We start from the raw sequence: 26,051 nt of genomic DNA, 5'->3' as shown, positions 1-26,051 counted from the left end.
GGCAGCGGCTGCAGTGTCTCTGGTCATGGCGGCGGCTGCAGCCTCTCTGGTCATGGCGGCGGCTGCAGCCTCTCTGGTCATTGCGGCGGCTGCAGCATCTCCTTCTGCCTTTCTGTCCTTTTATCCTGCCTAGCCACGGCCGATCAGGCTTTATTTATTAACCAATCAGAGCAACTTGACATACAGACCATCCCCCAGCACAGCCAAGTGCAGACCATCTCAAACACCTGCACTCAGGCCCATGGTCCTAATCATCCTCTATACGGACCTGCTGGGTAACGCCACAAAGAACCTGAGAATGGGCTCCCACAGGACATACAGAACATCCCACAGCAATAGTCATTGGTGAAACGAAAGTCACTATCACCCAGGTTGTATAACATCTACTAGAATGGTTATACATTTTTAATGGGTAATAGTTATTCAAGTTTACAAACTGTTTGAAACAAGAGGAAAAACGTGTCCCCGAACTCAGCAGGATAGCGTTCCGGGCGCAGAGGGCAGGCCTCTAGAAGGGTGCCCGCCATGTGGCTGCACTGTGTAGAGGAGCTGGGCTGGGCAGGGTGGCTGGTGAAGGGGCAGGAGTGATACCCTGTTGGCTTGTACCCTAGGCAGCTGGAGTGGCAGAGGCACTCATTCTCGGCTTCTGCCTTTCTGGTGTGGGTGTTAATGTTCCCTCTGCGGCATCTCAGCGGCATCTCCTTCCCTGCTGGGCTGGATGCAAAGTTCCCCAACAGCATCAAGGTACCCAGTGAGGACTCCAGACCCTTCTGCAGACTACATTGGCTCTTTTCGCTCTTTTGATCTCTCCAAATACAAACAAAATCTAAATAGGTTGCCATCAGAGGTTCAAGACAAAAACCCTCAGTCGGATTGGGAACCCCTGTAAATCAAGGAGCCACAGCACACGCACATGTGAGGCAGTTGGGCTCTCCTGCTCAGGTAAGGGAAAACACCCACAAAAGGGCAGCTTTCACCCACAACCAAATTCAGCAAGAAAACTAGAGGCTGGGAAGATCCCGGGAGAGGTGCAAGGAAACCTGGGTTCTGCTTCTATTTGGCTCCTCTTTAGCAAGTTTGTTCTCTCTGGGGCCTCAGTTGCCCCTTCTGTAAGTGTGGGGGGAGTCGCTTTAGCTAAGCAGAAGGGTCTCTGAAATGTCACGGGCACACAGCAGGTGCCTCTAATGGCAGTGGGAGCCCTCCTTATGCCGGGGGAACGTGGGACCACACCCCAGCACCCGCAGCTTGCCAGACCGGTGACCAGCAAGAGCAGTGCCCTGCGGGGCAGGGGCAATGTCAAGCCAGAGCAATGCCTGACGGAGGCGGGGCTCGAACCCACACAGAAGGCCCGGGTCATGTGGCTGGGTCACATGGTCCCACCCGGAAGCGAGCCGCGGGGCTGGCTACACTGAACGCTGAGAGCAGCGGATCTGGTATGTGGGCATCGTGGGTGTCTTAGCGCCACCCTGGGTCGCCCCTCGGTGGGCACCTCCGCCGCCCAGCCCTCCCAGCTTGGAGAGGCCCGGGGGTCCCCGGGAACGGCCTCAGTCTCACGATCTTTCAGAGCGGGCGCCACAAGCCAGGCCTTAGTCCCCCGGGTCACCGTGAAATTCGGGGAGTAGGGGAGGGGACGTGAGGATTTGAGGGTGACCTTGCAAGAATGCTAAGTGAGCTGCCTTTGGGCGGAGCCCCGCCGTGACGCGGCGCTAAGTGCGCGGGGCGAGACTCCACCCCGGCTAGCTGTTCCTGCCGGGTATCGGGGCATCGCAGGCTCTAGTCCCCACCCCTCGCCCCCACTTCTCACTGGGCTGTGGTCGACAGGACAGAGGCCACAGGGACAGTGTGCTGGGGATAGTGAGAGAGCTGTGGTCCGGGTGGTAAAAGCGGGTACAGGGGATTTTCTCAGGTTGGCCCTCCTCCAAGTTCCCTCTGTTGAGGGCAAGATAGAAGGAGAACAAAAGTTTAAAACACGAGGTTAGCAACCTTTGAAGGTAATCACCGAAGCAGTAAAACCTGATCCCCACCAAGAAGCATGCCAGTGTTTCCAGGAAGTTGTCATCAAGGCCAAGCCCGAGGGTGGTTCAGCCAGGCTCAGAGTTTCACTGCAAAAGATGCTGAACCCCCAGGATCGAACCTTCCTCTTTGACTTTACATTCTTCTTGCCTTTTATCAAAAGAGGGAGGATTCCGGAGTGAGTTTGTTTCTCCTGTTATTTCTTGTCCTTGAGTTGAGCCTACTCTGCTGAGGTTGCATCTGGCTGTGTCTGGGTGACTCTCCCTGTAACCGGGTGGGAATACCTGGGAGGAAGGCGCACATCCCTATCTGTTCCTTGGTCTCCCAGTGCAGAGTTTGAGGCTCAGTGTTGAATGTGGCCTAGGAAAGCCCAAACTGGAAGCAAACCCTGATGCTTTTTTTGTTAGTTTGTGGCCCCTTCCCAGGATACCTTCTGTGTGGTGACCGGTCACTGGCTCACAGCAAGCTCCCCAGGGCGGCTCAGGGTGGGTTTGCTGACCACACCATGTGTTTGAGTGGCACCGAGTGTATAGAACAAGACCTCTCCTGCAGCAGAGGAGGTAGGAACTAGAGTGTTGCCGACACTCGCTCCACATAGAGGGCTCCCCAAGCTCATGGTCCCTAAAATGGGGGAGCCTGTGACTTTTCAGCCCCTCCCCAGCTTGTCCACTCTCAGTAACAGGCAGCGGTGGAGACCAGAGCTCCTGCGGGCTCTCATGCCCTCTCTGCCTTAAGCTTTTGCAGGACCAAGGATGCTGTGCTCTTCCCTGAACTGGTCAGAATCTAGCTCCTTGGAAGCCCTGCTGTATGCCTTGCCGAGGTAAATGATGTTCCTCTTCTGGGGTGGGGGTGGGGATGGAAAGGTGGGCCGCATCCACTTTAGGGCTGTGGAAAACAATGAGGATAGTGGACTGAACCACTGTGGGCTCTGTACACCTTCCCTTTCCACCCCGACCCTCATGTCGCTCCTTGGTCGGGGTGTAACAGAACAACCTCAGAATGGCTCTCTCAGTGGCGGCTGGCATGCCCAGAGGGCTCAGAGAATGTCCAGCAGGCTGAGGGTCTTCTCATTCCTCAGGCTGAACCAACAGGTGTGACCTTTGCTCTTGCTTCTCCTGGAAGATGAAGTGCGTGTTGGTGGCCACTGAGGGCGCGGAGGTGCTCTTCTACTGGACAGACGAGGAGTTTGAGGAGAACCTCAGGCTGAAGTTCAGACAGTCGGAGAATGAGGAAGAGGAGGTAAGTGCAGCGTGGGCTGTCTCAAGACAGCTCCGTGGGAGAGGAGCCACCCAAGGCACCCAAGGCACCCAAGGCACCCGGAGGGCCTCCTCCTGGCCAGCAGGAGGGCTTGGCAGGGCCTGTGCCTAGCCAGCAGGAGGGCTGGGCTACCCGGCCAACAGAGGCAGCCGTTGATGTTCTGAGTACTGTAATTTCATACCTCACCAGAGCTGTCTAGGCCAATGGGAGGGAAAGGAGGTAAATTTTAGCCACATATCAGGGAAACCTAATATCGGGTCCTTAGCCCTAAAAGCTTGGCATTCACATAAGGCATTCATTTTTAACAGCTCTATTAAGGTGTACTAGACTAACCATTGTCTTCCTGTTTAAAGTATACGATTTAATGTGTCTATATCTGTGATTCAGTCACACTCACTGACCTGCCTGCCATCCCCAAAGTTACAAGCCTTCTTTTACTTCCTTTGCTCCCTAAGAACCAGTGAGCACCTGTGCTGATGAGTTTGTGTTTTGTAGACTTACCCAGAAGCGTCGTACACAGTGTGTGTGGGTTCCACTTTGTGCTGTGTTTGGTTTCGAATGGCTCTTCTCACTCAGCATGATTCTTTGTTGTGTCTTCATCCATCTTAGCACCTATGGGTCCTCTCCTTTCTGTGCAGCGTTCAGCCACATCACAGGCCACAATTCCATCCTTCTTTCTCCTCTTGGTGGACATTGAGCTTGTTTCCAGGTTTTGATTACCATAAACACATTGACTGTGAACATACATCTTTACATGGTTTGGACTCTGTGGATGTATTTGGTTTTTGGTTTTATGTGTATGGGTGTTTTGCCTGCATGTATATCTGTGCACCATGTGCATGCTTTTCCCACTGAGGCCAGAAGAGGGGATCAGATCACCTAGAATTGGAGTCACAGATGATTCTGAATTGTCATGTGGGTACTGGGAATAGAACCCAAATCCTCTGCCAGAACAGCTAATGCTCACAATGGCTGAGCCATCTCTCCGAGCCCTGTAGTCCTTAAGAAACCCCCTAGCTCTCCACAGAGGAAGTATCTACCATTTTACATCTCACCAGCTGCTTTTCAGGTCCTTGCTGATGCTTACTATTCATTCTTTTTTATTTTAGACAGTTTAATAGATGTCAGCTAGAAGTCCATATTTCGTTTTCCATCCTTTGGTGACTAATAACTCTGGGAGGCTTTTCATGTGCTACTTTGCCATATTGTTTCCCATATTTGATCTAATCAGAGTTTGCTTCGGGCTGTCTGCCGGCTCCCAAATAGCAACACAGAGATGTTATTAATTATGAAAGCTCGGCCTTAGCTTAGGCTTGGTTTTTAACTAGCTCATAACTTGAATTGGCCCATTTCTATTAATCTATGTTCTGTCACACACTGTCCATCCTGTTGCTTCTATGAACTTGAATTGACCCATTTCTATTAATCTATGTTCTGTCACACACTGTCCATCCTGTTGCTTCTATGTCTCCTGGCATCTCCCCTGAGCCTTGATTATCTCCTCCTTCCTCTCTCTGTGCCCAGAAGTCCCACCTATACCTCCTGCCTAGCTATTGACCATTGAGCTCTTTATTAAACCAATCACACAATATATCTTCACACAGTGTACAAATATCCCACAACAGATCAGTGTTCTCAAGTTGTTCATACTGAATTTTCAGAATTTCTTACATAGTTTGAACATGTCTTTTATTAGATCTTTTGCAAATATTTCCTCTCAGACTATGGCTTGTTTGCACATGCTCTTAATAGTGCCTTCCAAAAGGGCTGTCTTCTGGGGGTGACCTTTGTAATACTCTCACTAGAATCATCCTGAACTGGAGTTGTGCAGAGAAGAGGATGGATGAGGAAAGAGCTCTCTGCTAGGACCACCACATCTAGAAGACAGTTACAAGTGTGCCCAGGGATCCATATGTGCATTTCTGGGAAGAGACTTCTTGTGTTTATTTTGCACAAAGTTCATTTCACAACATCTGAACTTTATGAATGTCCTAAAGGAGATCATATGGTTTAAAGGATAGTTTGACAGATTGACAGAACAGACTCCTCTTGAACATACAGTTGTTAAGCCATGTCTGGACAGTGTGAGTTCATTCATTTGCTAGGCTGACTGTGGAGGGGCAGAGGGAGGCTCTCAGTGCGAGATCTGCAGCGCTGTGCTGTGCTGAGACTGACATCCTGAGAAGCCCTGTCATAGGTAACCTTCAGCTACTCCATAGGAATATGTTTATTGAGCAGGAACATGCCTTCCTCATAATTTAGTATATAGATCTGATGATAAACGCAGGAAGGCTGTACTCTGCTGTCTGTGGCTTTGTGTTTCCTCCTCAGCTGAGCATTGAGAGATGCAGCATTTTAATTGTAACTCTGCCAGTCCTTCTGTCTAGAAGCCTGCTGCCATGTTTGTCTTCAATGAAATTTTTGCTGCCAAGGAAGACAGGATTACAATTCTGTCTGACAGATTGAGATAGCATGGTGTATTCTTGGTTATCAAAATACTCATGTAGCGTGGGGTTTTTAGTTGGTGAATAGTCACAGTGTTGGGGAAAGCATGGTACATACTGTATAATCTCAGTTCCCTAAATGCACATACACTTGCAGGATCTAGAAGGACACGTCAAGCTGAGCTGCTTGTGACTCAGTGACTTTGTTCTTGGCTTCTTGTATTGTGTTTCCTGTTTGCACATACTGCAAAATAAATAAAAGCTTCTTTTAAAGGCTTAGGGCAAAAAAAGAGTCCCTTCAAAGGGCCACGTTTTTAGTTCTGACAGCACAGTCTTCCATTTTTGCAATTATGGATCATGCTTTTGGTGACATATGTCTAAGAAATCTTCGCCTAACTGAAGATCACAAAGAATTTTCCCCATATCTGGAATTTGTATACTTTGGGGTTTGTTTTGGTTTGGGAGTTTTGTTGTTTTTATTGTTGCTTAACTTTTATTTATTTGTATGCATGCATGCAAATGTGTGCACATGCCACAGCCCATATGTGGTGGTCAGAGGACAACTTGGGAAAGTTCTTTCTACCATCTTGGCAATCAAATTCAGGTCGTCAGGCTTGGCAGCAAGCATCTTTATCTACCAAACCACCTCCAGCCCCTATTTCTGCCCAGACAAGATCTCACTAGGTAGCTCAACAACCTCTATTGGATTTTATATTAGACCTAATGACCCTTTTTAGACTTGAATATAGTGTAAAGTATGGCTGTAAGCTTTTCTGCATATGGACATCCATTTTATTTAGTATCACTCAGAAATGGTTGCCAAATTCTCTTACATAATTATTTAGTATCACTCAGAAATGGCTGCCATATTATCTTATATAATTCCCATTCTATATTTCACAAGTTTATATTGCATTTTTCAGGGTTAATTTTGGATTAAATTATTTTTATTAGTGTTGCAATGATCAAGTCATTCTTGCATTTCCTGGCAGCACAATCTAGCTGCTCCCCAGATCCAGGGGTGAGACTAAGGCCTGGCTGAACTTACCTGCTTCGCTGGCCACATCACCCTCACCATCAGCCACTGATGCCATTGTCCTTGGTTAAGAGAAAACAAAATTTGGGAGATCATGGACATTCGGATGATTTTCTAAATTAAAAACCAGGCCCATCTCTTTGACACTTCTGTAGCAGAGTTTTCCTGCTTTGCCCACAGTCAGGACAAATCTTTGTCACCTGCCAGTCCCACAGCCGCTCAGACCCAACCAAGTAAACACAGAGACTTATATTGCTTACAAACTGTATGGCCGTGGCAGGCTTCTTGCTAACTGTTCTTACAGCTTAAATTAATCCATTTCCATAAATCTATACCTTGCCACGTGGCTGGTGGCTTACCGGCATCCTCACATGCTGCTGGTCATGGCGGCGGCTGCAGTGTCTCTCTACCTCAGCCTCCCGCTTCCCACAATTCTCCTCTCTCCTTGTTCCACCTACTTCCTGCCTGGCCACTGGCCAACCAGTGTTTTATTTATTGACCAATCAGAGCAATTTGACATATAGACCGTCCCACAGCACTTCCCCTTTCTTTTTTTTAAAAGGAAGGTTTTAACTTTTACACATCTCCAAAGTCAGCTTGGTATATTTGGGAATTTGGGCGTAGCTTCTCTTACTACTTCCTGCTGGAGGGGGGCGCTGTATCTTATGGGGACACAAAGAAAATTTTAGGATCATGGAATAGTCCGTGAGACCGTATCGTCTGAGCCAGTTGCCTTGAAACAATTCTGGATGTTGGATCATCTGGGCCATGGTGTCATCGGAGACCTTTCAGGTGGTCTTGGCTGGTCAAACCTGATGTATCTTAATCTGGAACAAATCCATAGCCTCTGGCTTTCTGTGGAAACAAAAGCAGAGCCTCCTTTCCAAAGCAACATATCCTTACATCCAAATTTTGAAGTTAAGGTACCTTTAAAATACACATTTTGGCATAACTCAACAGCTTTTGCAATCAAATGTTTCTCTTCAGTTACGAATATCAAAGAGAACATAATCCAGATTCTCTGTGTGGTAGCCATCTTTATGTGGCTTATGTTTTATATTACCTTGAGCCTATTGCTTTAAACTGCAGCCTTCTAAGCCTGAAACGGCGCTGTGGCTGCTGGCTCCTCCCACTTCAGCTTCCCAAAATGGCGGTGGTACGTTTTCCGCCAGCTCTGGGAGCCATCGTGGGTCTGTGCTTTTATCCAAGCAGCGTGTAGCCCAGAAACCTCTTTTTGTTTTGTACTAGCAAAGGCTAAATCCACCACGCAGCTTAATGTGCCACTTGCAGAGGCCTCATTCCCGCCATACTGCAGACCGAGCTCGCACTCTAGGAACCCGCCAGTAGCTCAAACCGGCAGCTGCCGCTCATTTGAGAGAGACAATTAGGAAGCTGTTTTTAGTTCCGTTTTAGAATCTTTTCTCAGGTTTTAGGTGGAAACTCTTGCCAACACGTTGGGCGCCATTTGTAGCAGAGTTTTCCTGCTTTGCCCACAGTCAGGACAAATCTTTGTCACCTGCCAGTCCCACAGCCGCTCAGACCCAACCAAGTAAACACAGAGACTTATATTGCTTACAAACTGTATGGCCGTGGCAGGCTTCTTGCTAACTGTTCTTACAGCTTAAATTAATCCATTTCCATAAATCTATACCTTGCCACGTGGCTGGTGGCTTACCGGCATCCTCACATGCTGCTGGTCATGGCGGCGGCTGCAGTGTCTCTCTACCTCAGCCTCCCGCTTCCCACAATTCTCCTCTCTCCTTGTTCCACCTACTTCCTGCCTGGCCACTGGCCAACCAGTGTTTTATTTATTGACCAATCAGAGCAATTTGACATATAGACCGTCCCACAGCACACTTCCATTTTTAAAAATCAACATATCTAATCTTTAGCTTCTAATCTTTAAGAATTTATAAGAAATATTTCAGTTCTTTCTCCTAATTAAAACCTGGTATGAGAACAAAGTCCCACATTTTCAGTTCCTAAACAGCTAGTGTAAAGGAACACATCCTCAAGTTCTGTCTGTGTGCATGCCATACTGAGTTTCTGCGGGATAGCAGGCGTTATTACAGGGAACCTGAGAGCGCAGGGTAGTTTTAAATAACTCATAATCCGGCCACCTGGCACCAATAGCTCCTTGACATCCCTGCTTTGGGGCTTTATCTTTTATATAGTGGGGGGTCACACCACATTTACAGTTTTATTTCTTGATTTTTTTCACTTCATTATATGAAATCCTTTTTGCATTTTGTTAAATGAACCCCAAAGCATAATTCTTAATGGTACCATTATATCCAAATAGATGAATAAAATATCATCATTAAACTATTTCTCTAAATATATAAAGATATTTATATACATATGTATAAACATATACACACATATACATACACACACACACACATATATATGTATATCTCCTAGATAGCTGTCACTGTGGGGAACATTCATTTGTGCTTGAGCTTTATCCCTTTATCCAACTATTTGATTCAGTTATTTCTTTTTTTTTTTTTTTTTTTTTTGGTTTTTCGAGACAGGGTTTCTCTGCATAGCTTTGCGCCTTTCCTGGAGCTCACTTGGTAGCCCAGGCTGGCCTCGAACTCACAGAGATCCGCCTGGCTCTGCCTCCCGAGTGCTGGGATTAAAGGCGTGCGCCACCACCGCCCGGCTGATTCAGTTATTTCTAGAAATAAAAATGAGTTAAAAGCCATTCAAAAACGTTTCCACACTTTATAATTTATCAAGTAATATATAAGAATATTCCTTTATACTCTGTATATTGAAATTTTTTGGTCTTCTTTCACCACAAAATATTCTCAGTAGAAAAAGTTACTACTGCCGGGCAGTGGTGGTGCACACCTTTAATCCCAGCACTCAGGAGGCAGAGCCAGGCAGAACTCTGTGAGTTCGAGGCCAGCCTGGTCTACAGAGCAAGATCCAGGACAGGCACCAAAACTACACAGAGAAACCCTGTCTCAAAAAAACCAAGAAAAGGAAGGAAGGAAGGGAGGGACGGAGGGAGGGAGAGAGGGAGGGTGGGAGGGAGGAAGGGAGGGAGGGAGAGAGGGAGGGAGGAAGGAAGCTACTACCTGTAGATGAGTTACTGCACTCAGTCTGGATTTTTTTTAAATGACTTTCAGTATAATTTGTGACAGTTAAAGAAAACAATAGAATTTGAATAAATTGCAAGCGTTTGTTCCTACCTGTGTTAGGGTGCAGTCGTTTACCAAACACTGTGAGCCTGAAGTTTGCTGGCCTCTACGAGTACAGCAGCAAGTATAACAATGTAGTTCCTGCTCTCGGGAACGTAGGATCCAGGAAGGCACCATGAACAGTGGACTGTAGGTTGAGTAATCCCCGTGAGTGCAGGCCGCTCTCTACCAGCAGTCAGAACTGAACAGGCTGTGGCCTGCCGTGACAGGGTGGGCAGCCCAAGCTGGCACCCAGACCCGGCTCCTGAACGATGGGAAGGTTGACAGGAAAGTGCCTGGTCCTGCTCTGAGCCACTGCTACTCACCAGCCAGTGAGTAGCTTGGTTCTGTTTGCAAGGTGAGGGGTTCAGCTCTTCGTGTATTTCAGCACTCTTCCTGCGAGGAGCTTTTGAGTCTTGTGGAATCAGCAAGGCCAGCATTTCCTCCCTTCTCTTCCCCCCAGCACCAAGGGTGGAATTGGAGTCTTTGTCAGGCTTCCTCTGGTGTTTTCACAGACTCTGGTATCAACTGTTCCCTTCTTCTGGAAGGGTGGAGAAGGAATGGGAATGAGGAAGAAGAGTCTGTTCACGTGAACACGTGCTTGTTAGGGAACAATGGGGGAGGGGAGTCATTTATAATTTCTTTATCCAGAAGTAATATCTTGAATGGTGTTGGGTTTCTTCATGCTTTTCAATACTTTGTCTTTTTCTATGCATTGTAAAATATAGAGCATTCACATCCTTTTAGCGTATACACTGTGTCAGAGGAATTTCCTGTGTCATTGAAACAATAATATTTTAAGTAGCTAGATGGATTCTTCATCACTTAGTTAAGAACCTCATAAACTTTCTAACTGCAACTTCTTTTCACCGCAGAGAGTTTTCCATAGTCCCTGACATATAGGTGTAAAATAGATGTGGAACCAGGCACTTGCTGATAATACATCCTTAAAAAAATTTTTTTGAGCAATTCATTTGTATACATTTAAATTCATTAACGAAAGAGGAAAGCCACATTAAACACTAATGGCATGGTGTACTTGTTTGCTTTTACAAAAGGCTGAAACCTGGGGCTGGAGACATGGCCCGGTGTTGAGAGCCTTTACTGCTGCCTTAGAGACCTGAGCTCAGGTCCAGCACCCTCAGTGGCGGCTCACATCCACTTGTACTTCCAGCTCCGGGGTGTCTGGTGCCCTCTTTAACCTCTGCAGGCACCTGCACGTGTACTGGCTCACGCACATGCATGCATGTGCGCAACAAACACACACACACATGCACACACACACACACACACACACACACACACACATCTTTTCCATACTGTTTGGTATTGTAGCACACGAACCATCTTCAATATTTCTGAGCTGATTGATATTGTGACTTTATAATTGTCGATTCTGAGAACAGCACTTCACCTAAACATTGGCACAAAATAATAGAAGTACTTCTATTATTCTGCCATTTCTAATTTTTTTATAATTCTGCCTACACCCAAGTCAAAATTTATCAAGTTATTTTTATGAAATTAAAGTCAGTCACTCAAATATCTTTTTTTAAATAAAAAATTCTAACACAATATGGTTTGAGATACACTAATTTATTATATGCACAGGAATGGCAATAAGAAATATTAAGTCTTTGTTTTCCATGAGTAAATCATTATATTTCTATAAAAACAGAAGACTGGTGTAAAAAGTCTAAAATCCATAACATAGTCTCAAATCTGAAGTGGGGTGTTTAAAGGCCATGTTCATCGGTGCTTTGTGATACAGTGGTGTGAGAAGCAGAGCACACTGGTGTGTTAGGACCAGTGCTTCCTCTGATCCTTTATACTTTCTATTTTGTATTAGTTTTTCATGGTTGTACATTCAGAACCTTATTACCATTGCCAAATATTTTGCAAACCCTTTATTTGGTTAGTCAAACCTGTGTCGTATTGTGACCTTCAGTCTAAGAAACTGTGGTTTAGATGTGTTACTTATTTAACTATTTCTCTAGGATTGGACATTTCTCTGTTTTCCCAGTTGTTTGAAATTGCATGTTGCTGTTGTGAATGCTCTTGTGCACACATATTTGTTTTCTTGGGATAAAGTCCCTGAAGTCGTCCATGTCTACAGATGGCATAGACTTTGCTGTGTCTAAGAGACTTCCTTGGGGGTCTCAGTTAAATGCTTCAAGCATTTGATGGGGGAAAATATGGCTCAAGTTCTTGCAGGTTTGTCCAGCCTCCTAACAGCGTATCTGCAGGAGTATCTGCAAAGGTTGTGCTTGAAAACCATTCAGTTGAATTACAGAAGAAAAAAAGTCACCCAAACTACCTCGTGTTTTAAGCAAATCTGTGGGTTTGTGTTGGGCTGCGCTCATAACCTCTCTTTGGGTGCACGTGGCCTGTGAATGCAGTCAGACACACCTACTTGAATGTTTCCTTCTGGGTTTGGACCCTGAGCCACGCAGTCACCGGTGTGAGCCCAGCCTCCTAGGCACCACACAAGGTCTGGAGCAGTCTCTCCTCCTGCCTTCCCCATCAGGGCTGTTGCGGCCCCTCAGGCAGGTCTAACCTGTGGGTCTCTTGCTGTAAGGCCTTGTTCCTTTGTCCCCAGTATCTGGCACACTTTCAGACTTGTCCAAGCTATGAATGTGTCCCTCTTTGTTTGTAGACATCATACCAGTGTCAAAACGTCAGACATCCCTGTTCTCCCTCTCCTGCAGCTCCCTGCCCTGGAGGACCAGCTCAGCACCCTGCTGGCCCCGATCATCATCTCCTCCATGACGATGCTGGAGAAGCTCTCAGACACATACACCAGCTTCTCCACAGAAAATGACAACCACCTCTGCGTCCTGCATCTGGTAAGGATACGACCCCGCAGCTCTCAGTACACCCACAGTCCACTCCTGTCCAGTCCTTGGGAGCCCCGATGCCACTTTCTTACCTTGGACTGTACAGCTCTTTAGAAGGCAGAAACTGCAGCTTAGTAGAGTCCCCTGGGCCTCACCCCCGCCCCTAATTATCCTCTGAGACCCGGAAGGCAAAGGGAGCCCCCAGGGGACCAACTGACGCTACGTGACTGTCCACAGTTTGGAGAGTGCCTGTTCATCGCCATCAATGGAGATCACAGTGAGAGCGAGGGGGACCTCCGGAGGAAGCTGTGCGTGCTCAAGTACCTGTTCGAGGTGCACTTCGGGCTGGTGACCGTGGACGGCCAGCTCATCCGGAAGGAGTGAGTCATTGGCCTCATCAGTTCTTCTGCTGAGTCAGGCCATAGAAGCAGAGCTCAGAAGGGCCTTGGAGACCATCTGCTCTGATTTCATTTTGCAGATGGGGAAACGGGGCAGAGAATTTAGACCTCCCCAGCACCACCTCGCTGGTTAGTGGCAGCATCCAGCTCTCCCAGCCTGGGGCTTCCCAGCATCAGTACTCTATCATTACAAGGGGTATTAGCATATCCCTTCTGACATCTCAGAGCAGCCATTTGAACTCGCTACAGAAAAATATGCAGTCCCCCCAACCTTGTGACGTACTGGGCCTATACGAAGAGCCTCAGTGGCTGAGAATGGCGCCATACTTCACAGCATACATGAGCAAGAAAGGACCATGGAGAAGGGTGGGTTGAGATGTGGACCCAAAGGAGAAAGAATCAGGATTGTCTGACTCACTAACATGAATGGGAAAGTCACGTGGTTTGAGATGCTGTGTCCTGAGTTTTGAAGGGATGTGAGCACATGTTCATCGCTGAGGCATTGCTAGGTCTGCTGGCATTGTTTTCAGGGATCATTTTAGCCCTCATGGCCGTGGTATCAATGACACAGACTGTAGTTACAGCCATGGGTGCCTGACAGCCGCAGTGGTAGTGCTGGCTAGTACCCCGAGTTTAACCCTGATTTTGGGCCAGGTTGTCTGTTTACCGAGCCCTGTGGAGATGAGAAGCCTAGGAAATGCAGGTGCCTTCTTGCCTGGCTCCCTGCCCAAGCTCACAGCCTCTCTGTGCCCTGTTGGCCTGACCACTTAGGTATCTGATGCTGACCTGGGACAGGCAGGGTCCTTGGATCGGGTCTGGAGATGACCAGCTTTCCACTGACCCCTGCTTTCCCTGGTTCTTCCCCAGGCTTCGTCCCCCTGACCTGGAACAGCGTGCCCGGGTGTGGAAGCACTTTCAGAGGCTGCTGGGGACCTACAGCCACCTGCGGGAACAGGAGCAGAGCTTCGCTGTGGAGGTGACTGGGGCCTTAACGGTGTCAGGCCTCAGGGGTGTTAGGTCACTGGGGGTGTCCAGCTGCAAGACCATGAAGGACAGAAGGACAGGTGGACCCCGAAATTCTCCCAATTGTCCTGTTGTTCTCTCTGCCCATGCAGTAGGCTAGGTACTCTTCCCATAGTGAGCAACTCGCTTCTGGGTGAGAGTTTGAGGGCAATATTTGGGGCTCACTATAAATCACAGAACCCTCTGAAAATGGCCTCTTTGACCTCATTCATCCCAGAGAGGAACCACATTGACCTTAAACTAGAGTGGAAAGCAGTGAACAGAAACAGCAAGTGAGGCAGGTGGCTTTGGTCTGTCGTCTTCTCCACTCCCTTGAGGACAAACACAGGGTCCCTCTGTGGGTCTCACTCATGGCATTCGTTAGAGTGAGCAGGTGGGCTCATTAAGGGCAAGGTAGTCCTCAACTACACAGAGTCTTGTTCAGCGGAGTTTCAGCTCTAACAAGTGCCCAGTGATACTCTGCAATCTCATTATTCTTTGAAAACCACTTAATTAGAGGGTGTGTCTGTCTGTCTCTGCCTCTGCCTCTGCCTCTCTCTGTCTCTGTCTCTGTGTGTCTGTGTGTGTATGTCTGTGCATATGTGTGTGTGTGTGTGTGTGTGTGTGTGTGTGTGTGTGTGTGTGTAAAATGTGCTCACAGTTTAAAATAGTCAGATATACAAGAAAATAAGCCACCATAAGTGAGAGTCAAGACATTAGGCAATCAATTACCAACGGGTTTGGATACCAAGGAGTTGGAATTGCTAGATTAAAAAAAAACAAAATAAACCTTTTAAAGGTGGGACTAGAGAGATGGCTCAGAGGTTTAGAGCACTGGCTGCTCTTCCAGAGATCCTGAGTTCAGTTCCCAGCAACCACATGGTGGCTCACAACCACCTGTAATGAGATCTGGTGCCCTCTTCTGGCCTGCAGGCATTCATGCAGACAGAGCACTGTATACATAATAAATAAATAAATCTTTTTTAAAAATTAAAGATATGAAAAGTAACACCACAAATAGAAATAATAAAAGATTCCAAAATGGCCAGGCAGATTTAAAAAAGAACTCTAGCAGGCAGTGTAGACGTGAAAGCTGATTGGCGAAGCAGTTCAGGCCGTGAGCAGGTGAGACGTGGCTGAAGAGAGTTTGTAAACTGGGAAGGGCTCTGAAAGCATTCATTCTCAGAGCCCTGCTCATTCGCTCTGCCAAGAAATAGACCTACTGTGTGCCGGAAGATGGGCCGGACTGTGGTGTCTAAAGATAATCCCTGCTCTTAAGAGGAAACCAGGTGTACATGCAGTCCAAATACGGCCTGGTGCCGTATTACCTTCTCCATCCAAATCTGTGGCAGTACAGAGGATGGGTGGCCAGCTCTCTCTTGGGCGCCAGGAAAGGCTGCTGCAGAAAGAGGCCTGGTGCAGTTAAGATGAAATCCCAACCCCGCAGGACCCTGGAGGCTCTGTCCATCTTGACGCGCCTCTCTGACAGGCTTCTGTCACTATACAGCGGTGACATAGGCCATCCGTCAGTCCCTGGAACCCTTGGGTCTAGCTCAGCATAATGTGCTTGTAGCTTTTGAACATCTGAGATGCAGCTGGTCCAGACTCAGCTCTGCTGGGTGTGTAATGTAACCAAGCTTTGATAGCAATACAGTGGATCTGTCATTATATGTCATTATACGTCATCATTTATATTATGCCAGTAATACTTTGTGGAAATCTTTTCACTTTTTTACATTGGTTTATTTTGTGCGTGTGGATGGATGGGTGGGTGTGGGCAGGTGCACGGGTGCCATCTAATGCCAGTGAAGGTCAGAGTAACTAGTAGGAGTCAGTTCTGCCCTCCCACCATGTGGCTCCCAGAGGCCAAATGCGGGTTGTCAGGCTTGGCGAGGACATTTATCTACTGAGCCATCTTCCCGGCCCTGAGGAATGGTTTAACTGTTCATAGGTTTGCCTTCTACTTCATTTGGACAGTACTTCTCCAGACCGTCTGTATACCTCATGCCTTTGTATTCACTGCCTTTTGCTTCTTCTCTGCTCTGTCTGGCAGGCTGTCTGGTCCCTTCTATATTAGTTTAAAGGTCATCTCCTCAGGGACATTTCTTTGAACGCTCTATTCCAGTGGGTCTCAGCTACTCCTCTCTAGTTCAGTATCGTTGTTCCTGCTTGGCACACACTACAGTTGATGTTCCATCTTTCCTCTGCATTGTTTGCCTCCACTAGAGCCTGGACCCAGACGGGCTTGACCTTGGCCATCTTAGTCCCCCAACTTCCCATACCCGGCATCTAGCGTTAAGCGTCCTGTGGGCTAAGAGAATGTACCGTCCGGTACAGGCTGACAGACTGACGTGCTTTCCTTCGCTGCCAATCCCTGACTAGGCAGTGGAGCGGCTGATTCACCCCCAGCTCTGTGAACTGAGCATCGAGACGCTCGAGCGACACGTGGTTCAGGCCGTCAACTCCAGCCCTGAGCGGGACAATGAGGAGGCCCAGCACGCCTTCCTGCTTGTGCACTGCAAACTACTGGCTTTCTACTCCAGGTAACCCTGAGGGCCCGGCCTCAGCCAAAGCCCTTCCTGGTCCTTGTCTGCGGGACCTTGACAGCCTGTCCCAGGCTCAGGTCTCAAACCTCAGCCCCCTCCCTTCTTGGGGTTGGTTCTAACCAAACGCTCAGAGTCTATTGCTGGTCCCCAGGGCCTCCCTAGTGATAATTTTTGTTTTTTATACACCTTTGATTTTAACAATTGATAGACTAGTCTTTAGACCTTGTATATCCAGCAAGATTGAGGTTGCATGCTCACAGGCTGCCCTGCCCTGTCTCTGCAGCCACGGTGCAAGCACCCTGCGCCCGGCAGATCTCCTGGCACTTATCCTTCTGGTTCAGGACCTCCAGCCCACCCAAGGCACCGCAGAGGAGGACGAGAACGAGAACGACAGCTCTCAGGTCTCAGGGCGGCACGAGGAGAACAAGGGGGCATTTGTCCTCCGACTCTAAGATGGAAGAAATCTGGAATGGGTAGTCTAGAGGGTTGTGTAGATCTGAGCAGTTGGTCCTGGTTTGATACTTGGATTTTCCACTTAGCTGTGTGAGCTGAGCACAGGAGAGCTTGCCATCTTAGAGCCTGGAGTCCCTTACCTGTGCAGTGGGGATGCTGGGAACATGGTGGTGTCACTTATGCAGGAATCTAAGGTAAAGGAGACAGGCCATGTAGTGCCTAACAGTGCCTGGCATCATATTATCATTCATCAGTGGTACCAGGTTGTGCTGGTTCAGATACCAACACATCAGAATTTCCAGGCTGAGATCACCCTGGACAGCTAGAAGGCCATGTCCCCAGGCTAGCTCCTAGAGCAGGGTAGAGAGGAGGGCTCTGTAAAGAACTGGGAGTCTGTGGGAGCAGCCAGATCAACCTCACTGACTGCATTACCCTGGACTTCTCACAGCCTTTCCCTCAAAGGAGACCCCTGAGCAGCCAGAACATCCCAATGCAGCAGGCTAGGAGCCAGAGCACCTCGGGCCCCACCAGGAATTCTGAGGAGACGGTATGTGCTGGGTGCTGGGAGGAAAGAGGGCAGCCCCATCTTGTCTCAGTCCAGGCCAGGCCTTTCCAACTTTCCCCCGAGAGCAGGCCCAGCTGAAGCAGGTGGAAGAAGCCACCTGGCCTTTGGCCCTCATCTAATGTGATGTCTTCTTTCCCAGGACACAGACAGCATCTCCCTCCCTGAGGAGTACTTCACGCCTGCTCCTTCGCCAGGCGAGCAGAGCTCAGGTGAAGCCCATGGCGTGGGTGGGTGGCATCATGGGGCAGAAACCAGTCTGCATTCTAGAGAATGTGTTTTGGGGGTCCGTCTCCCCTCGTTCCTTCGGATAGGGCTAAGCACAAACTCAGCCATTACTTAGCTCTGTCGGTAGGGCCTCCCTGTGAACCCCAGCCTGAATTCAAAAACTGCTAAGATCGTGCAGATGATCCCCAAAGCTCTATGTACTTCAATTACAACTGCACGTGTGAGTTCTCTCTACCTCCTCTGCCTTCATTATAATTAATATTTAAGTTAGTAAGTAAAATTAAACAATAGTCCACTTGGGTTCAAGCACATTCAGCTTCAGTGTTTTTAGTTTTATCTAGACAGGGTTTCTCTGTGCAGCTTTGGAGCCTGTCCTGGAACTCACTCTGTAGCCCAGGCTGGCCTCAAACTCACAAAGAGCTGCCTGCCTCTGCCTCCCAAGTACTGGGATTAAGGCGTGAGCCGCCGCCACAGGGCCAGTGTTTTTTTGTTAGTTTGTTTGTTTTTTGTTTTTTTAACCTGTTTTTCCAAGATCTGTGAGTAAGTAGTAAAAATGTACTATTAACACTATTAATAATCAAATTGACCTTTGAATACACAGTCTTGCTTAGAGGAGGATAAAAGCCAAAAGCCAGGCTGTCGCCATCACCAGGAAAGAGCCAAGCTCTTAGGATAAAAGGCGGGACCCTGTGGCTCACCCAACTGACAGAAGGCCAGCTTTGTGGAAAAGACACATTCAGGACTCTTCTTATAAGAGTTTGCTGTGTGCCTTCCCTAGACCAGTGGCCCTCAGCCCGAGCTGCGCTTAGCATCCCTAGCCAGCTTCAGCACAGCTGAGGCAGTCCTCAGACCTGGGTACAGGTGAGCCCTGTGTGCCTGGAAGGGAACCTGTGGTGTGCACTGGGCTGGAACAGTGATTCTATCCCCACCTCCAGCTGGACTGCCCTGGGCATCCTCACAAACCACCTAAGCCGAGCTTGTGCGAGGTTCTGACTTAATTAGGCTGAGCTGTGCAGGGTTTTCTTACAAAGGACCCCAAGTGATTTTCATATATGGCTGAAGTTGAGCACACTGAGTTAGGTGTTCTTAGTTAGGAGCCTTAGTTAGGTCTGGACTGGGCTTCAGGGCACCTGGGAGACCCAGAGATTACAGAATTCATATGCTTGAGCTTTTTTTCTGGGCGGAGGGTTCCTAGCCACCTTCAGCTTTACTAAATAGCCCATGACTCAAGGTATGATTGCAGGCTTTGCGTGACCTTGGCCTTCATGACATACTACCTTAGAATTCTTTCCCTGTCTATCACGACCCTCCCCTGCACCACTACCACCCCCCCTTTCTGGGTGGCTAGGTTTGTATGCCTCAGTGCTGATCATCATGTTCTGACATGCACGGAACTCCCAGCATACAAATGGAGCAAGTGCGTCCCTAGGTTTCAAACACCTGATTTACAAATGGATGACTGCAGTACAAGTCATTTGTAAACTGGGAGTTCGTCCATGCCAGAGCATTATGCATAGCTCTGAAGCAGAGCCGTCCAAAGATGGCGGGGGGGGGGGGGGGGGGGGGGGGGGACACGGGGGGGGGGGGTTGCTGCTTATAAATGAGGGTTATTTGCAATGAAGTGCAAGAAAGGATAATATTACAAACATGTAATATTTCAAACATATAGTGGCTTCAATAGGCTGGTGAGCCCCATAGGAAGGAAATCAGGCTCAATCCCCTGCACACAATGGCGCTCAGCAAGCTTGGTGTGTGAATAACTGAATGGGGAAATGCTGGCTGTCTATGTAGGGCAACCTGAAGGAATAGAGAGCAGAAACGAGGAGGGGGTTGGGGAGCAAGGCAGGGTCTGAGGAATGTGCCACCCCACCTACCCACCCACCACCACCACCCCACCACCCACCCTGTGTCCAGATACCCACCACAGGCTTAGTTCCCAGCAGGAAGCTTCTGCCCCCCCCCCCCCCACACACACACACTAATTTAACCCTGGAAATGCAGAGTTGGGCTGGCACTGGAGCACTCTGAGGGAATGGCTTTCTGGGGCTAGAGCCACAGGAAACAGCCTTGCCATACCCAGTGTTTGGGGCTAAATGGCTTGAACTGTCAGCAATCCAGAACCCCTAAGCTACGGGAGTGGGAGATGGGGCTGTGGGGTCATTTACACTCTTGTAGTATTTCCACAGTTCTGCTCCCATTTGTGACAGGTAGCATCCTCTGGCTGGATGGTGGCACCCCACCCACCGAAGTTCTTCCGGTGAGTCTCCTGTGTCCCCCTGGGCACCGCTGCTCTGAGATGCCGCCGAGGGCTGAGGTTTCCCTCCTGGGGAACTCCACACCGCAGCCAGCCGCACCACTGTCTCCTCGGGGCTCCAGCGCAGCTCAGCAGGGAAGCGGGGCTGGGGAGAGCGGTGTAGGTGACCGCCCCCACGGGGAAGTGAAAGCCCAGCTGAAGGGCTGATACTGAAACATTAAAGTTTAGATATCTGTCTTCTATTTAGATATGAGAAATAACAATAGTCAAACATGGAAGGGACTGAGTATCGATAACTCGGTCCCACCCTCAAAGGTGAAAAATGTTTTAGGTGCTGCCTTCTAACTGTTATTTTGCACACGCACGTGCACTCATGCACACACTGCAGGAACATGTGTATGCGTACTGTATGCATTTTTCTTGTTCACACTTGCAGTCTACTCTGCTTCCTTCTCCTTTTTCCTAGCATTTTCCTGTCCACACAGAACCCTTCAACATTGCAGCTTGTGAGGGCGTTGGAGAGTCCATCCACGCACGTGTTTCTATTTATTCAGCAAGACCCAGAATGATCAGCATATGGCTCCCACTTTTTATTGTTGTAGATAACTAGACTGACCTCCTTACAGAGAAATGTTTGTGCCGTCTCTCATGATTTCTTTAATTCTCTAATTTTTCTTGCTAAAAGATTTCATGTGCATGCAGGCTGGAGTCCTGTTCATATAGTCATTTTATGCCTCAGTTTCCCCAGTGTGGAGGGCCGTTGGAATGTTCTGAGGGTGACTGAAATGTCAAGCATTTCACAAGTTCCTTCCTCTCCCTGAAGGCAGAGCTTTCTCCCACCCGGCTCTGCGTCTCTTCAGATGGCCCTTGACTACCCACCCAGCTCCCGCACCCCCCACCCCCACTGCCCGTCATGGCATCCAGTCCTGATTGGACAGAACAGCCCAGCAGAAGCCAAGAGGCAGATAGCAGAGAGAATGGGAGCTGCTAGGGCAGCCTCAGCAGCACGGAGACCTCAGGGCAGGGTTGGGAGCTAAACATGTTTGCTCCTTGTGACTGAGAGGTTGGGCAAGGAACGGAAGCCATGGGTGAGGGGTCCAAGTTGTAGGAGAACCTGGGCCTTTCTTCTTCCACCAGACTGACAGGTCTTCCTCCTCCACAGATGGCCGAGGACACCCTGCAGGGGCTGGCGCCACACTCCCCAGAACCTTCCAGCCCCAGAAGGATCTTCCTGGATGCCAATGTGAAAGAAAGCTACTGTCCCTTAGTGCCCCACACCATGTACTACCTGCCCCTGTGGCCGGGCATCAACATGGTGCTGCTGACCAAGGTACAGAGCCGCTGTCCCACCCTAGAGCTTTCGGGGCCTGCCTGGCCTCTCCCTGGGTACCCCATTCCACCATGGCATCCACTCTTCCTGGCAGAGTTCCAACACATGGCTGGCCCTGGTCCTATACCAACTGCTGGACGGTTTCTCCCTCCTGGAGAAAAAGCTGAAGGAGGGTCAGGAGCCTGGAAGTGCCCTGCGGTCCCAGCCCTTTGTTGGAGACTTACGCCAGAAGATGGACAAGTTTATCAAGAATCGGGTTGGACAAAAGATTCAGGTAGGACCCGGATACTGCATGCACCCAGCTTTGGAGAAGAGGCGGAGCTGGCAGGGGGCCCAGTTCATCCCCGGTAGATGAGGGGCACACAGCTCTGGTTCCTGTCCATGTTTGTCTCAGTCTATGGCCCTAGTTGTCCTTATTAAATGATAAAAACAAACAAACAAACAAACAAACGAATAGCTGGACTTCACATTGTCAGAACCTCTTTATAGGAATTTAGCAGAACTCAAAGTGTAACTCCAGTGCTTTAGACAGGACACAGGCTTGCTTAGATAACCATGATGTAGCCAAGAGTAGCCAGCCCATGAGCAGTGGCGCTAGACCCTGCCCATCACGGGGCACTCTCCCAGCTGGCCTCATGGAAAGTAGAGCTGGGTGGAGACTGAGACCACGCACTGAGCATGTAGGGAAATCAGTGGCCAGGCCACCACAGGCTCCCATCAAGACCTCCTCCAAGTGGCAGAGTTCTAGAACAGAAGGCTCACTGACAGCTTGGGGCCTCTGCTGTAGCTGGCTCTGCCCGAGTCTGTGTGAGGAGCTGGAATATGTGTTGTCTGAAGGGGGCAGAAGGGTTAGCAGGGAGAGAGCAAGTAACCGGAGCCCTGGCTTGTCGGCAGGATGCCCTGGGCACCGCGGTGGCTTGTCGCGGGCAGCACGGTATCCCGGATGCCCTGGACACCGTGGTGGCTTGTCGCGGGCAGCATGGTATCCCGGATGCCCTGGGCACTGTGGTGGCACAGCTGTTACAATGCTGACTTCTCACTTTGGGGAGCACCAGCCAGAATCCCCTTGAGGCTACCCCAACCCATCCCCAGGCCACCTGCATCAGCCACTTCTCTTTGGTCCCCTAGCTTGCTGTGTTCCCTTGAGGGACTCACTTAGTCCCTCTGATGGGTGCATGTCTGTGCCCGTCAAGGCCACATGACCTCCACTTGCTCTTTACATCATGCCCTGCTAAGTGACTGCCGGGAAGGCCAGATTTGGCGGCAGGAGGACAGGAGGGTTCCTGGAGGGTCAGGTGTAGACGGAGTCTCCCTTGACCTCCCTGCAGAACACAGCCTGGAACATACCTGTTACCCTTCTTTACAGAGCTCCTGGCTGGAGTTTAAGACCAAGGCCTTCTCTAGAAGTGAAGCAGGATCATCCTGGGAGTGAGTAGCCACACTTGGGGTGAAGGGGAGTTGTTCACAGGGAGTTGCTGCAGTATTTGAAGATTTGCAAATGACAGAGAGGGAGTCCCATGGAGCTAGGGCCAGACCATGGGAGGTTGGAGGGGAATGAAGGCCAGGAACATGAGAACCTAACGCCAAGCACTGAGGCCTGGGCTGTACCCGGATGCAGCACTGAGCAGGTACCACCACCTAAGGCCAGTCACAGTCCCACGTATTAGCAAAACGATGTGGTTCAAGGAGATGCTGTGTGGCAAAGAACACCCCTAGGGAAAGCCAGGCAGCTGCCTTCCCAGTGCAGTGGGGTGTGTGGCCAGAGGCCCTGTGTGTCTTTCCCTCGGTGTCCTGGCCCAGGCTGCTCCAGGCCTGTGGAAGGCTGAAGAGACAGCTGTGTGCCATCTACCAGCTCAGCTTCCTGGACACTGCCCCCAGCAGGGGAGGCCCTCACCTGCCCCAGCACCTGCAGGAGCAAGCCCAGAAACTCATGAGGTAAGCGAGGGTGGCATGCATGAGCAGGGGGTGGGCCGGCCTCTGCACAGAAGCTCATCTGCCACTTTCCCTCCCTCTCCAGGGAGCGGCTTCTGGACTGGAAGGATTTCCTGTTGGTGAAGAGCCAGAGGAACGTCACCCTGGTGTCATATCCTCTGCCTGGCTCAGCTAGCCCAAGAAAGCCCGGAGTCCCCAGGGCGCAAGGCCCCAGGGGGAGCTAGACATGTGCGTTCTTCTGCCACGGTGTCCCATGTGCCCATCTATAACAATAGCCCACAGCTGAAATTTCAGAATCCCTGCTGTTCCAGAGTTGTCTTAGACGTCTTCAAGGACCTTTCTGTCCATCCAGCAAAATGGCAATCCTAGTCCATGAGGGCCAGGGTGGTCTGCTTGCTCTGAGACCTCCATGGATGGTCACAGTGCTGTGGCAGGTAAAAGCACTGGGATGTGTGGGACACCATGGATGTGCGTCCCTGTTTCCAAGACACGCATCTGTGCGTTATAGGAACTAGTTTTATTTACACTGGTTTCGGGGCGGGGGGGGGGGGGGGGTTGAAGCAGCTTTTCTGTGTAAAACCTCCCACGTTTCTGAGCTCGGTCTCTGGGACTTGGGTCTTAAGCAGGAAGGTGACAGGAAGCCACAAGGCCCCTTAGCCATAAGCCACTGCCGTCCCATGGGAGTCTGTTCCCCTCTCAGCTGTGATGCTTCCAACTCCTCAGGTGAAGAAGAGGAGCATGGTGAGGGGTGGGCAGTCCGTCGAGCTCATTCATCAGCTAAGTGGCTCTGTTTACATGCCAGCCTCAGGGTGTGTGTTGTTGCTGGAATGACCAGCTGTGAACACACCATCGTCCTTCCCATAGAGTGCAGATTATATTAAACGTGCAGGTGCCAAGGATCTTAAGACTGGGCGCGGGGAGGGGGAGAGAGCTGAGGGAAAATCAGATCCCTGGGCCTTGGGAGGCAGAAGCGGTCCCCTAAGCCCCGTCTGTGTAAATCTAGAACCCCATGACCAGGGCAGAGGCACCCCCAATGTTGCTGGCTTTTAAGTCCCTTAACTCAGGCCTTCACCTACCTGGAGGACTTCCCAGGCCTGGTCCACTTCATCTATGTGGACCGTACCACTGGGCAGATGGTGGCCCCTTCTCTCAGCAGCAGCAAGAAGATGTCTTCCGAGTTGGGCAAGGGGCCCCTGGCTGCCTTCGTCAAAGCCAAGGTAACTGGTCCTCTGGTGCAGGTGCTCCTTGCTGCTTGTCAGGGTACACTGAGGCCTGGCCCCGACCCAGGAGAAATAGACCACTCTGGTCTCTGAGGCGCTAATTGCTTCTAGCATAGCACTGCTGTGCTCATCCGCCGTGACCTGTGTGCCTAATTACATCTGCCATGAGCTCAGCAGCTTATCCTCCAGACCAGAGATCCTCCGGGCACATCAGCAGCCGCTCCTGGTGTATTTCGGTGTGCCTGGCATCCACAGTGCTGGAACCAGGTCAGCGTCCAGCATAAGTGAATGCTCATCCAGGGTCTTTTGAATTGGCCAAACTGGAAAGAACATCAGGGTCAACAAATTTGGGCATCAGAATTGGTGACGAGTCTTTCTCTGTCCCACCTACTCCCAAATAATGACATGGAGATTTATTAATTACGAAAGCTCGGCCTATAGCTTAGGCTTTGTTCCTAACTAGCTCTTACAGCTTAAATGAACCCATTTATATTAATCTACTTTCTATCATGTGGCAGACATTACCTCTCTAACACCTCTTGCACCTCCTGTTTCCTTCCTGTGTCTCCTGGCATCTCCCAGGTGCCTCGATTCCTCCTCCTCTTCCCTTCTCTCCCCAGAAATCCCGCCTATACCTCCTGTCTAGCCATTGGCCATTCAGCTTTCTATTACACCAATCACAACAATACACCTTCACACGGTGTACAACTATCCTACAACAGAACCTGATTTCTTTAGCTTTGTCATGCTGGATATGGAACTGAGCCAGCACTCTGCCCCTGAGCTACACCCACAGCCCAGCCAAGTGTACAACTGGGTGATTTCTGCTAAAGAAGCACCTGTCTCTGTTCTTCTAATTTAACTGACACTTCTTCATGACAGACTGGTGGTTTTCTTTTTGAAGGAAAGGGACACCTCTGCCATTTCTAAAATGCTATGTTTTTATTTTGTCCACATAAAGTGTATCATGATAGGTTAAAAAAAAAAAAATAAGCTAGACGGTGGAAGGCCAGCTCTGTTCTTGCTCATCGTGTGGCCTTGGCATGGTTTAGTTACATTTCAGGTCTTCTTTAATTCCAACATGTGTTGCGGAGATGCTACTGTTTTTGACGTAATATTAGTGCAAAGGGCACAGGTCACCAAGCACAGGTGAACTCTCATAGCCGGGGCAGAGCAGGGGCTGAGCCTGCAGGGCACAGCACCGCCACCTTCCTCGCCTACCACCTCTTCCCTCCCTCTGCATCCTGCCCGGGCAGTGGGACGCTAGCCCATCATCCCTCAATCCTCCCTTAAGGTCCATCCGCGTGCTTCCCCCTCTGCGAGCACAGGGCTGAGTGACACATTCTCA

The 26,051-nt window shown here is 49.6% G+C and overlaps 1 protein-coding gene across 5 annotated transcripts in view; it reads left to right on the top strand.

Annotated features, from left to right (window-relative positions):
- Window positions 1-1,367: 1,367 nt before the first annotated feature.
- Hps1 (HPS1 biogenesis of lysosomal organelles complex 3 subunit 1) overlaps window positions 1,368-26,051 on the top strand; it is a 28,400-nt gene continuing 3,716 nt past the window's right edge. Inside the window, exons 1-17 of one of the 5 annotated variants that reach the window (XM_076563131.1) lie at window positions 1,368-1,433; window positions 2,749-2,833; window positions 3,092-3,252; window positions 12,650-12,787; window positions 13,016-13,158; window positions 14,044-14,152; window positions 16,561-16,721; window positions 17,008-17,125; window positions 17,626-17,724; window positions 17,882-17,951; window positions 20,175-20,224; window positions 21,384-21,551; window positions 21,646-21,825; window positions 22,918-22,979; window positions 23,352-23,486; window positions 23,569-23,629; window positions 24,548-24,700. In XM_076563131.1, coding sequence (XP_076419246.1) covers window positions 3,136-3,252; window positions 12,650-12,787; window positions 13,016-13,158; window positions 14,044-14,152; window positions 16,561-16,721; window positions 17,008-17,125; window positions 17,626-17,724; window positions 17,882-17,951; window positions 20,175-20,224; window positions 21,384-21,551; window positions 21,646-21,825; window positions 22,918-22,979; window positions 23,352-23,486; window positions 23,569-23,629; window positions 24,548-24,700 — 1,764 coding nt within the window. In that variant the 5' untranslated portion in view covers window positions 1,368-1,433; window positions 2,749-2,833; window positions 3,092-3,135. Of the gene's footprint in view, window positions 1,434-2,420; window positions 2,574-2,748; window positions 2,834-3,091; window positions 3,253-12,649; window positions 12,788-13,015; window positions 13,159-14,043; window positions 14,153-16,560; window positions 16,722-17,007; window positions 17,126-17,625; window positions 17,725-17,881; window positions 17,952-20,153; window positions 20,225-21,383; window positions 21,552-21,645; window positions 21,826-22,917; window positions 22,980-23,351; window positions 23,487-23,568; window positions 23,635-24,547; window positions 24,701-26,051 lie in introns of those variants that run through there. The other 4 variants (XM_016008771.3, XM_042263800.2, XM_076563133.1 and 1 more) reach the window with 4 other exon arrangements.

This window comes from Peromyscus maniculatus, chromosome 1 (genome assembly GCF_049852395.1).
Source record: "Peromyscus maniculatus bairdii isolate BWxNUB_F1_BW_parent chromosome 1, HU_Pman_BW_mat_3.1, whole genome shotgun sequence".
Classification (NCBI taxonomy): domain Eukaryota; kingdom Metazoa; phylum Chordata; class Mammalia; order Rodentia; family Cricetidae; genus Peromyscus; species Peromyscus maniculatus.
This window is presented reverse-complemented; position numbering and strand designations above follow the sequence as displayed.